General features: G+C 40.5%; 1 protein-coding gene across 3 annotated transcripts; it reads right to left on the bottom strand.

Annotated features, from left to right (window-relative positions):
- Positions 1 to 1318: 1318 nt before the first annotated feature.
- On the bottom strand, positions 1319 to 13182 carry LOC120717582 (cystathionine beta-synthase-like). Of its 3 annotated transcripts, XM_040005687.1 has the most exons (16): positions 12525 to 13182; positions 11851 to 12112; positions 10702 to 11022; positions 9368 to 9474; positions 8543 to 8677; positions 8326 to 8405; positions 8043 to 8247; positions 7151 to 7242; positions 6823 to 6942; positions 6661 to 6745; positions 6473 to 6578; positions 4726 to 4803; positions 4480 to 4614; positions 3835 to 3943; positions 3654 to 3738; positions 1319 to 3091 (listed from the first exon to the last, which is right to left on the bottom strand). In XM_040005687.1, the coding sequence occupies exons 3-16, from the start codon at positions 11013 to 11015 to the stop codon at positions 2967 to 2969; spliced, it is 1776 nt and encodes a 591-aa protein (XP_039861621.1). In that variant the 5' UTR covers positions 11016 to 11022; positions 11851 to 12112; positions 12525 to 13182; the 3' UTR covers positions 1319 to 2966. The 3 variants fall into 3 exon arrangements, with proteins under 3 accessions (XP_039861621.1, XP_039861622.1, XP_039861620.1); XM_040005688.1 differs by lacking the exon at positions 11851 to 12112 and having other exon boundaries at positions 12579 to 13182; XM_040005686.1 differs by lacking the exon at positions 11851 to 12112 and having other exon boundaries at positions 12525 to 13179.
- Between the last annotated feature and the right edge of the window lie 114 nt (positions 13183 to 13296).

Below are 13296 nucleotides of genomic sequence, written 5' to 3' on the forward strand. Positions count from 1 at the left end.
TGATTGCTTTTAAAAGTCTGTTTTGTGACTTCAAACACGCCCTTCCTGATTAGTAGCTTCAAGCCTGCAGGCCCAGGGCAAATAATTAACCTCCAATTCTGCAATTATCCCAGCAGGCAAAAGAAGCATTGAAAGACAGAGAGGACCTGAGCTGGAAGTGCGTCATGCTTAATTTTCGAATGCGCCAACTGTTTTTAGTCGCCAGTCACACACTGGCAGCAATCTGCAGCACTTTGGATAACCTGTTGATTCTGAAAATGGTTTCATTTTCTCTTTACGTCAAAAACCAGCCGGATCTAAACAACCATCTTTCCAAACTAAATAGACCCACATCGCCATGCAGTAGTGTTATGTTAGAGTGGGTAAAGAAACCCAGCAGGGCTTTAAAGATTGAAGAGATTTAAAACAAGGAAATGAAAGTGTGAAAGCCCGTCTGTCTGTGTGCCTCTGGCACTATAACTTACTAAAGTCAAAGTATGTGGTTTTATTCCTTATGCTTGATGATAAGAAGTTTAAATTATTTGTCTTTTACCATGAAAAACCACTTTCCATGTCATTTTAACCTAAAAAATATTATTATAGCTGCTTTAGAAGGCTTTTCTACACTCAGGGGGTCACTTAATCCAGTTGGAGTTTCTGGAAATCAACGTGTAAGCACATGGATACAGCCTGGTGTTAATGACAGAAAGAGACCAGCGTCATCATGGGATACTGACTCTGCCTGCTGGTGATGACAGATCAGGCGAGGCTGTGATGTGCAGAGGACAGTCAGGGAGAGTGTGACAGTGGTTTTCCATCTGCTCTGATATTGGTTGTGCAATGACTAGTTTGGCTCTTTAGAGTGATGGTGTTAATGGTCATTTTGATGTGAGGGTCACCTTGTTAGTTTAAAAACAAAGTCTTTTACAAGACAGGAAATAATGGTGCAGTGACATAACAGATACATCACAGTGTGTTGCTTTTTAAATGTGACGTGCTCCTTGACAACGACAGGTGAGAATGAAGGAAGGAAGCAGCAGACTTTCAGCACATTTCTCTTTGACCAGACTCGCTGCTGGAAAAAACACGGCTGAGAAAAATAAAAGCTTTGCAGAAAAAAAAATGTCAACAATAAGTAGAAAGTTTAAATACGGCATGTTCCTTTATTCACTTTTGCATCTTTTTGTTTTAAATCAGCATTCAGACATGACTTTCATGTCATTTCCTTCTTATTTGGGTCTTTTTGCACTTTTATCTATGTACGATAAAAGCTTTCAAAACAAAAATAAAAATTAAATACGATAAAAACAATTTAAAAAAGCTGCCATTTGGTCTCAGCTTTAATTGTTGTCAAGATAGTTTATTAAATCCAAGGCAGGGCATTAAGTTACATCTTGTTACACCTTGAATTATTGACATTACTGGCTGAAGGTCAGAAGGATGACGCTCCTACAATCTGTGTGTGTCCAGGAGGAACTGAATATACAGAGAGCTGCACAGCTGGTCTACCTGTGCCAATACTCCCTCCCTGTGGTTTAGTGAGTCATTACACTTCAACGCAGAGCAGTGAGTAAAATTAGGTTTATGCACAGAAGTGAGAGAAATGCTCAATTAAAAAAAAAGCACATGCCAGCATTTATGCATGTCTTCTATTTAAATTGAGTATAGACAAAAATGAAATCTAGTGTCAGATTAAGCAGTAGAATAGAAACATCCTCAAACATGTTTTGGAGCACAAGAGGGACTTTAAAAAATAAGAAAATGAATAAAACAAAATCTGACATTGTCCCTTTTCTACTTTGTTCTAAGACATTTGAACTAATGTTTGAGCAGCAAATGAAAAAAATAATTAATAAAATAAGTGTAACTTCTCTACTTTATCATTACACGCTAATAGCACTGTATAAACAGCGGAAAAGGCCTCAAAGTATCTCTGCAGAAGAAGCCGATACCTTTGTCTTTTCACTGCATGATGCCTACATTTCCCACGGTGCAACTTGACAAACAGATAATCAGGTGTCCTCACAGTATTTAATGTAAGCTTGAAATGCAAGCCCTTACCCTCAATAACAACGCCACAAGTGACAATTTAGCCAAAACGAAAAAAAAGTTTGAAACGTTAAACTGAGGTTGTTTCCTCCTTTAAACGAAGTAAAATGTAGAAAGCAGCAACACCAGATCACAAACCCTGTTTTATGAGCTGTGCTGTAAACTTAGTTAAAGAGAAAAGTTGGACAACCTTGAAGCTCTATTCACTTTAATTATACTGTAAAAGCATTTTTTGTGCAACAAGCTTATAACTAAGCTTAACAAGTAAGTAAGTAAAGCAGTGAGCTGAATTTATCATCACCTTCTGTTTGCAGGTACCTGGTTTGAAGGTTTCTAGGTACCTGCTAGCTAAGAGGAAATACAGCAAATTAATAAAAACATGTCACAGAAAAGCAAAACAAACCAGAATCTGTAAGGCCCCACACTTTACGTATGGCTCAAGTCTTTAATAGTAGGAGTAAAATGCAAAGAATATAAACACTGAACTATTCTGTAAGAAATGAGACTGTAGGCCTGCTTTCCACCATTCAAAGATTAAATGTAGATATCAGACCAAAGCCGGTCGCTGCATTATTGACGGTGAAGGGAACAAATTCATTTTGCACAAGTGGGAGAAAAGAGTCAAAAAGCTCCAGAAAGATGATGGTAAAGTCCCTCATACAGCATTTAAAGCTGCGAGGTGAATACACGCAGATTACTTGTAACAACACTGAAAGGATTAAAGTTTTAAAAAAAAAGATAATGTTATTTTCTATTTTGCTTCAACTGTCAACAAATCCCAAAAAACAATAACAACAACAGCTATAAATATAATTACAACTTCTCTGTCCTCTCTGCGACTGTATGTCTTATAATTTCGATGACACTGTAGGTGATTGTTTGCTGTGTCTCAGTGAGAAGAGAGTAAAATCCACCTTAAACAGGACACAGTCACTGGGTTACACTGCCTGACTTTGATGGTTGCAGTCCTGCCCCTCGTGTGTGGTGATGTAGGAGAGAAGGTCAATCGATGTCACGACGGCAAATAAAATCTGCCTCTGGAGGGCCGACCCATCGACCCCGTCTGCACAGAGACACAAAACTGCTGATGGACACAGATCTGCTAATCTCATAAACACGTATTTTATTTACAATATAGAAAATATAGAAAATATATCAGATCTTTAAACTGAGACACACTGTTAAAATAATAATACAATGTTTAAAGCGAAAAATGTTGACTTATTCAGAATTTGATGGCAGCATCACGAAGGAAAACAACAAAGGAAAGCCAGAACTGCAGTTAAAAGAAGAGGGGATGTTACACAGTGTCGAACACGGCCGTGTCCCAACTTCATTCAGACATCAAATTTAAAATCAGTTCTATTGTGAATAAAATATCAGCTTTTTTTAGGGGGGGGAGTAATAATTCACTCATTTAACAGTTGATTAATCCAGCCTCTGGGTCTCTTTTGTGTGACTGTAATTCAGCATCTTTGGTTTTGGTCCATTAGTCAGTCAAAAAAGTGGAGCCCTCGCAGCTTTGTGAATGACATTTATCAACCACGCAATAAACAGCTCATTATAAAAATGATCTGCACATAAATGTTCTGTATAAACACTATTTAGGAAATGGATTTTCTCACATTGAGTTTGATTGTGAACCACCAGAGCAAAGTTATCAGTTTTGAGGATATGGGAAAGCTTCCCCAGGTCGTCTGTCAGGTGCACCTGAAAGCACAAGTGGAGGAAGATTAAACAAGCGTGTAAAAATGTTCATTGTGTCATCAAAGGTCGCCATGAAGAGCTCTGCACTCTCTGACTGACCTGTTTGAAGGCTTTGAGGAGCACCGCGCTAACAGCCGCTGAAAGTTCAACCTTCCCCGCCAACAGAGAGGACAGAATGGTTTCCAGAGTCACCATTCCCAGGATGGCCCTGTGGAAATACACAAAACCCACAAACTCCCATCAGACTCAGGTGACGAGAAGACTAACCCATCATGTCTCTGCCTGCTTATGTCAACCAAATGTCGAGATTAAAAAATGGGTAACCAAACTGGATGATTAATCAATGTAGTTTTTAACTAGAGTTTATCTTGAGACGAGATCCAACTTATATGGTTACACACTCAAATAAGGATACCTCACATGGGGATTTACACTGGAGGGACAGGGTTGTAATGTATGTGTATCTACCCATCAGACGTCCAGCTGCCCACACACGTCTTTAAACTACAACACACATCTTAGCAAGCTGAATCAAGTGACCAGAGGCAATGAGTAGTTAAGTCCACTAGAGGGCAGTCATCCTGGCACAAGTCAAAGACAGGACCCCAGGCAACCAAGAACTGCCAAGTACCAACATTCACAGGAAGGCAGGAACTTGTCCCATGTCCCACAGGGACCAAGGCTCAGGAAGCCTCAGGCCTGACATTTATAATACTAACCTGATATTGAGAAGAATAGACATACCCTGACTCAGTGACGACTGGTGCCTGATCCAGTGAGTTCTCCTTTAGGATCTCAATGGTTTCCTGGCAGGACACAGAATGTGTGACAGTGAGGGGGGCAGACAGGTGTAGACTCTGAACAGTCCGGTTCCACCACCTTCAAGACGGAAAAATGAAGGTTTTAACACCAACCTGCCCTGTCATACCTCCTCTGAGGGGTATAAGCTATAGCTGATTCGGGGTGTTTTGTTTTTGTGGTGTTTTTTACCAGGGTTTTGGGTCCATTTGAGCGTCCAAGCAGAGGAAGCCTTTCTCACACATCCACTGATCCGTCAGGAACTTTGACCTGCAGGTAAAAATCGGTGAGTTTGAAGAAGTGTGCTGAAGTTTGGTCAGACTTCCACCTAAAACATGTCTGACTCTAGAAAATCTTGTTTGTAATGGTTGCAGCATTTCAGTTATGGACAGGAAAGACACGTGGCTGTAAAAAATAAAAATAAAAAAACATAACAGCTGAAAGCCATCTCTCATTTTCTCTCACCTTTGTCTTGTAGAAAAAAATCCACATAAAAAAGAAAGTGTGTTTGTGTACTGATGTCTAACTGCAGAGGTTACTGTTTTTTCTTTAGCATGTTTAAAAGCGGTAACATCGGTTGAAATGTTTTATAAGTTAGCTTAACAATTATTGGCTCGTGTACTGTTAAATTTGGTGCACACATTCATGCCTTAGGCCCTTATTTTAAATCCAGCACCATGAGATTGAGGCCAAAGTTTTTTCAAAAACATTTTGTTAAATCCTCAAATACCATAAAAAAATTGGCATTCCCATCAGCCTCTGCTGTATTTTGCTTTTTTCATTATGTCAGTCCTTAAAGCAAATAGAAAAACTGGAATTAAAGTCTTTGGACTTTGGAAACTTGAATATTTTATTGGCGCCGACTTTACAAAGACACATCGTGTAACATTTACAGTTACATGTGTCTCTTCCTCTCTCATTTCCTGTCACTGCTGTTCTGTCCTTAATAATGAGAAAAACATCCACACAAAGGGTTTCAAAAGAAAGTGCTTTTATGTTAAATTCTTGTCTAACTAATGGCTGGTGGGAGCAACATGGTTACTGCTTTTAGCCAGACATAGCTCAGAGGAAGAGAGTCCAACTCTTTGAAACCATGAAGATCTCTAAACTGTTCAGTGGACTGATTCATTTCTACACACATTTACACATTTTTGAGGACAAAGCTAAAAGCTATTGGATGGTCTGTGGTTAAATTTGGTACATATGTTCATTCACTGGCTTTTAAAGATTTCATTAAAATGTTCTTTTTAAAGGGGGAAAGATTATAAAGCATACATTTTTAATTATCTAAAAAAAAAACAAGAATGGAAGCAGAAATTTAAATACATTTTCTCTCTAATCCACGCAGGATCAAAAGTATACGTACCAGCCCCTGGCCCAAAATCAGCAGCTTCAAGTTCAACGGAAAACAGCAGCTGCCCCACATAGACAAGCCAAATGCCTTCCGAAGAAACGTTTTATGATCAGAAGGGACAAAAACTGAGCTATTTGGCCAGTTACAAGAGGTGTATTTGTAGGAATAAAGCTGAGGCTTTCACAACAAAGAAGATTATAGCATCTGTTCATGCTCAAGGGTGTTTTGTGCCCAGTAGTGTGTATGGATGCACAAATAATGAAGAAGGAAAACTACCTCTAAATTCTGAAACTTTACATCAAATTAACAGCTAGATAAACTTGACCTGACAAAACCTGGACACATTAAGGTGTTCCAGCAGGACACAAACACACATCCAAACTGGTTTTGGAATGGAAATAGCAAGCTTGTGAAATGACCATCGAAAAGTCCTAACGTCAACCCTATTTAAAAAGTACTGATGTTCATGGGCATGATGAGTGCATGTAAACGTCTGCCCACAACTGTATTTTTGAAGGCATGAAGGCCTGTGAGCACTCCAGACTCTCACTGGATTCAAAGTGTATCTGCCATTGTGTCTCGTACATGTAGTTGCGGACAGAGTCAGGCAGGATGACCACACAGCGCTGCCCCTCCTCCAGCTGCTGAGCCATCTTCACAGCTGCTGCCATCGCTGAGCCAGAGCTGCCACCTTCAGCAAAACAGACAAATCGATCATTTAGAGCAAACTGAGGTTGCTCATAACATACCACAACTCACTGATATGAACTTACCGCACAAAAGACCCTCCTCTCTGATCAGTTTGCGGGACATAAGGAACGTTTCTGTGTCGGTTGATTTGTACCAGACATCCACAATCTGTGCAGATTCAACAGAGACGGGCGTTTAGCAAAAATACTCACTTTACAAATGTGCACGTTAACAAAAATACTCACAGATCTGTCCAGTACTGTGGGGATGAAGTCAAGGCCGATTCCCTCCACTTCAAATGGAAACTTTTTATTCTGCCCTTCTGAGCCTTCCAGAACAGAGCCTTCAGGATCCACACCGACTACCTAAAAACAGACATGAGGAATTAGGTAAGAGGCTGCAAACACTGCAGGGTTAAACAGTTATCAAGTAATGTTTGATGGAGCTGCCAATACATGCATTGCTTCACTGATGGATATGCATCAGTGTGAGTCAGAAATAAGAAGAAGAAGAATACAGTAAATAAAAACCATTCATTAAAGACTGTGGACTGATAGGTTGTGTGGTGCTCACTTTGACATTTGGACATCTTTCCTTTAACTTTCGAGCAACACCAGTGAGCGTGCCGCCTGTGCTGACTCCAGCCACCAACATGTCCAACTGACCTAAAACAAAAACACATTTTCTTTTTCAAGCTGTAAAAAAGTTTTTTTTTTAAATATTAATATAATATCACATTCATGCCTAATAAGCTAATATGAACGATTAGAGGAAATTTCAAGGTTTAACAAAGAGGACAAGCTATATGCCTTCATTTATTCGTGCAGTTTGATATACAGATCAGTGTTTCAGGCATGTTTCTTGTATGATTAAAAGTAATTTAATACATTTGTGCAAATATAAAACAGGCACTGAAAAATGTGGAATCTGTCCATATGTTTACTGTTCGTCTCCTCCCAAGCGTTGACATTTTGTCACGTTTTCATGAGAAACAGCGGTAAAAATGTGAAATGTGCTGTTTCACACGCCTCCATGGGCAGATCAAGTCTAACCTCAGTGCACAAAAAGATTACTTCTGATTGGATCACTTCCAAACTCGTCCCACCTCATGTCTCCAGAAATTCTTATTATACTTTGTTTTTTGTTGATGAAAGTGTCAAAACATAATTTTGACACTTTCACAGTTTTTGTGCGTTCGTTTTTATTTGGTTATTGTCTTTTCTCGTTCTTGTTTTCATCAGGAAAAAAAATATGGTTGTTGAGAACAAAATTAACGCTGCTCCTCAGAGCCAGGCTCAGACTTTCTACTTCAATGAGTGAAGGGAGAGAAAGAAAAGACTTAGTGGCAGAGCCATGTGTTTCTTTTCATTACCCTCAAAATCAATTGTTGAATTAAACATGTACAGCAAAAATTAGACTCAAGCTAGAAGATGCATCAAAAATCAGAGTTTCTATCAGCTCGAACCATCACACTGCTCCAGTATCTCCTCAGCCGTGGTGTCGTAGTGAGCCAGGGGGTTGCTTGAATTGCCATACTGGTTGAGGATGTGCGAGTTGGGGATCTCGTTCTTCAGACGCCAGGCCGTACGTATATGAGACTCTGGTGAATCAAAAGCCGCAGCTGTGGGTGTGCGGACAATTTCTGCCCCGAGAGCTCTCAGGACATGCACCTAGGACACAGGAGAGGATGAGACTTCAATAGATTCCTGACATTGAAAAGAAGAAGAAGAAGAAACAGAGCTACTTACCTTCTCCATGCTCATCTTCTCAGGCATCACAGTGATGCAATGGTAGCCTTTTACTGCAGCTATGAGGGCGAGGCCAATACCTGCACAAAGAGCAAGATTTATTTAAATGACCTTTTTCCTTCATCATGGAGCTTCAATACTGCACTTCAGTTCGGTTTATGTTAAACCGTATCAAACACTGAGCCTTCAACCCATTTGTTCATTCACACTCATGTACCCGTGTTTCCAGAGGTGGGCTCGATGATGGTGTCTCCTGGTTTAAGGACCCCGGCTCTCTCGGCGTCCTCCACCATGCGCAGGGCGATCCTGTCTTTCACACTGCCTCCTGGATTGAAGAACTCACACTTGGCCACTAAACACAGTCACCCGTTAAAAAGAATACTGTCATACTACACAGATAATGTGTAAAAACTGAAATTAAACTATCAGAAATGAATAAATAAACAGATAGAAGAAATGCATGAACAAGAGGAGCCTATAGAGAATTTATACTGCTCATCTTGGAAAAGCTAAATGTGTTTGGCACATTGCGTTCGGATCATCAACGTAGGTTTGAAAAGATCAAAGAACCTGGATTTTGAGATGGGCTGCCAGTATGAAACACAGGTAACACAAACAGTTTTCAGCTTTCCAGCTCAATTTAATTTACAGGAGTTTTTGTTTTTTCATCCAACAGAGAAAGAAAGTCTTTCAGTCTCACCTCTCCATCCAGGGAACGAGCTGCCTCCTCATACAAAACAACAACAGTCTCACAGTAGGAAACATGATACTTCAACGCTCCCTTCTCAGCTATTTTGCTTGTCCACAGTCATTCAAGGCCTTGCCGTTTCTCCCATTTAAACAAGCGAAGTTTCGTGCAGATTCATTCACATAATGAATCTGCATGAAATGCATAATAATCATTCTAATGTTTATTTGGAAGATTTTGCAGAAACTGAAAGTAAAAATAGTCAAAGTGATTGTGTGCAGAGAAGCTTATGGATTCTGCTTGTACTGATATCCAGGCATGTGTGGGTGTGTCACATTTTACATTCATACTCACAGATATCACACTTGAGCCCAAACTCTTTTGGGATTTTGTTCAAGCGAACCAGAGGTGTGTGTCCAATTTTCTCAAGGATGCTGGAGAGGATGCCAGAGGGCTTGGTGCTATAATGTACGAGATAACACACAATTAACAGTCATTACCATCTTGGAGATACCATACACGATGTCATGTTCATTATATCTCGTGAGAATTTAATTACAAAATACCAGAAATATCAGAAGTATCACTACAACATACTCTAAATGGCCAATTTGTTAGGTACACGTTTTTATCATTGGGTTTAACGCCCTTTTTTCTTTCAGAAATGCCTTAATTCTTTATGGCATCAAATGGGTGACATGACCCATTTGATGCTGCAGACCAGGTGCCTGACGTTCCACCAAATCCCAAAGATGCTCTACTGGATTGAGATCTGGTGACTGGAGGCCATTTGAGTGGAGTGGACTCATCGTCATGTTCAAGAAACCAGTTTGAGTTGATTTGCGCGTTGCAGCATGGTGTCCTATCCTGCTAGAAGCAGGCATCAGAAGATGGGTACACTGTGGTCATAAAGTGATGGACATGGTCAGTAACAGTACTCAGGGAGGCTGTGGGATTTAAATGATGCTCAGTTTATACTAAAGAACCCAAAGTGAGCCAAGAAGATACCCCCCAAATTATTATACCACCAGCAGTCTGAACCACTGACACAAGGCAGGATGGATCCATGCTTTTATGTTGATTATGCCAAATTCAGATCAGGTGAAGTTTTTCCAACCTTCTATTGTCCAGTTGTCCATGTGAACTGTAGCCTCAGTTTCTGGTTTTTAGCTGTCAGGAGAGGCATCCAGTGTGGCCTGCTGCTGTAGCCCATCTGTTTTAGGTTTGATATGTTGTGCATTCAGCGATGCTCCTCTGGATAACTTAGTTGTAACAAGTCTTTTCCCTCTAACTTCTGTCATCAACAAGGCATTTCCCCCCCAGAGAACTGGACATTTTTGTCTTTGTTTGACCGTTTTCAGTAAAGCACAGAGATGGTTGTGTGAGAAAATCTGAGTAGATCAGCAGTTTCTGATAGTTCTGAGTCAATTAAGTCACCGTTCTTCATTCTGGTGCTCAGTTTGAACTTCAGCAGGTCATCTTGATCATCTTGATCATCTCTACATGCATTGAGTTGGTGCTGTGTGATTGACTGTTTATATGTTTGCCCATGAGTGTATGTGTGACATCTGTTTGTGAATCAACATTCTTTTACAGCTGTAATGGAGTTTCATTATTTAAAGACTGAGCTTAAGCTCAGAGCATTCTCTCCTCTACACAGCGACCTCTTTATTTCTCCAGACTCTTACCGTGCTGAGTGGCTATGAGGCGACTCTGACATGGGCGCGCCCAGCTTCCAAGTACACCTCCTGGGCAAATCAGGACGGATCCACTTCGACTCATCAGGAGTCTCGTCTGTGTTCTCCAGCTGAGTCTCAGTGAATGATTCATCCTTATCTTCACCATCAGCAGATAACCTGTCACCACTGTTCACAGCTGCTGTAGCCTGACACACACTTGAAGATGCTTTAGCACAAGTGACTTCTGCATTTGTTGGGTTAGCTGCAGATGTGCAAGGAGAAGGAACTTCTTCCAAGGATTTCGTACCAAAATCAGTGGGCATGGTTCATCTGCAGCAAGATCGGACACATATTACACCACATTTACACCAAGCTTTCAAAAGTTACTGACAAGTTGGCAAGACCTTTTGTTTTAGTGGCCACTTAATTTGACTCATTCATCAATGACTGCATGTTAACCTATCCCAGCTGTCTTAGGGGGAGAGGCAGGGTACACGCACAGGTCGCCAGCCTGTCGCAGGGCTAACACATAGACACAGACAACCATTCACACTCACATTCACATCTGCGGGCAACTTAGAGTTTCCAATTAACCTATCCACACTAATTGCATGTCTTTGGACTTTGGGAGGAAGCTGGAGTACCCGGAGAGAACCCACACAAACACAGTGAGAACATGCAAACTCCACACAGAAAGACCCAGGCCTGATGGTGGAATTGAACTCAATAAATAAGCTACACATTATTTTATCTAACCCTTAATGTAAAGCCAATTTGCATGACACAGTTTGATTGATGTCCTCCAGACATAATTTTAAGAATTTGTTGCTCCTTCTGTGTCCACCCACACATTGTTTTGGCTGCTTATCCAGCTTAGAGTCGGAGGTGGCCGGGAGTGTGCCACTGGCCGACACAGGTCGCTGGTCCATTACATGGCCAACACAGAGAAAAAGTCAACCGCACACTATCACACCCCCACCTACAATTTAGAAGCATCAATTATTCTAGCAAGCACGTCTAATCAGTGGAAGGAAACCCACACAGACACAGTCTGGCCACACAAACTTCACACAGACAGGCCCCGGCCAGACCGCAGTAGTAGTATGATCCTTTATTCTGTGCTGTTTTTCAGCTTTCTGGTTGTGGGGTTACGCTTACTTTCCTTGTGCTTGATATGATCCTGTGTTCTGTGCCATTTGTCTCCTACTTGCTTGAGTTGCTAGTTTTGTTTATTTCATTTTTCCTCTGTTCCTTCTCTCTTCCCTTCATGTTCATGTCTTCTGTCTGTGTCAGGCTCGTGTGTCTGTTCCCTCATTATCCTCTGTGTATATATATATTATCCTTGCCCTTTGTCTCTCTTGCATCGTAGCCTTGTTCCTGAGTCCTATGTTTAGGACCTTAGTCCTGCCTGACACACAGCCTAAAGAAGAAATACATATTCTGACTCCAGTTTCAAAAGACTTCCAAGAACACCCAGCCCGCATAATAATAAAACCATTAATATATACAGTCACAATGTTACAGTCATCTGTGGCTATAGGGACCCAACATTTCTGCTTAATCTTCAGAATAAATATAATGACAATTTCATTCACTTTGTAAACCATGGAATATGATTACATACTTTATTTTGTGAATTAAATCATATACTGCACTACTGAAAACACTGAACACTTAAAAAAACAACAACATAAAAGTACTAAAAATACACAGCACAGATGTACTTCCGCATTTTAAGGGTGACCCAGGTGAGGAAACCACACCCAACTCTCGCTGGTTGATACAGTTAGGTAAATCGGCTTAGCTAAAAACTTACTAAAACACTTACTCACCAAGACCATGAGAAAGTAGTTGGACATTATCAAGCTGGTACCACAATCACTTACTTTCATTCCTAAACAACAAGAAGAAGAAACAACAGGCTTTTTTTTTCACTCCTGTGTTGTTGCATTCAGGTTCAACCGGAGTGGGCGGGACTTGTTTCCTCCTTCCAATAGAATTTCAGTATATGCCCCAGGGGAATCCAAACTTCAATAATACACAAATTAACCTAAGATCTGGAGTTCTAAATCAGAATGTAAAATAAGACACAAAGAGTGCTGCTTCTAGTGGGCTACATTGTAATAACATTGTAACAAGTGAAGTCTGCTTTCTGCTGATAGCACACAGGTGAGTCCTAGTTTCAGCATAACCGCAGCCTGGAGATAAAAACAGGAAGCAACATGTTTCTCTAACTGTGTACTGAAATGCTGAATTCCTACTAACTGCAGTTAAAGGAGTGGTGTGCAATAACATTCACAGAAAGGCATGGAGTGACGCCCACCTCCATACACATGAACGAATATATCTTCCTCCGCTGTTTAGAAATTCAAGATAAATTGAATCAGATTAAAACATACCATTTGCACTCCCTGTCTGCAGAAAGACACAAGCCACTCACCTGTGTGCTGGTAGTGTGTCAAAAACTGATTTCCAATATTTGCCATAAAAATGATTGGTGAAATTTAAACCGTTATAAATGATTGCTGGCATCTAAGATATGCCAAACATATAATATCAAGTCATTTTGACTCAGCGATAACAATTTTTTGTGTATTCACTGTT

The sequence above is a fragment of the Simochromis diagramma genome, unplaced genomic scaffold (assembly GCF_900408965.1).
Source record: "Simochromis diagramma unplaced genomic scaffold, fSimDia1.1 OVJJ01000501.1, whole genome shotgun sequence".
Taxonomy (NCBI): domain Eukaryota; kingdom Metazoa; phylum Chordata; class Actinopteri; order Cichliformes; family Cichlidae; genus Simochromis; species Simochromis diagramma.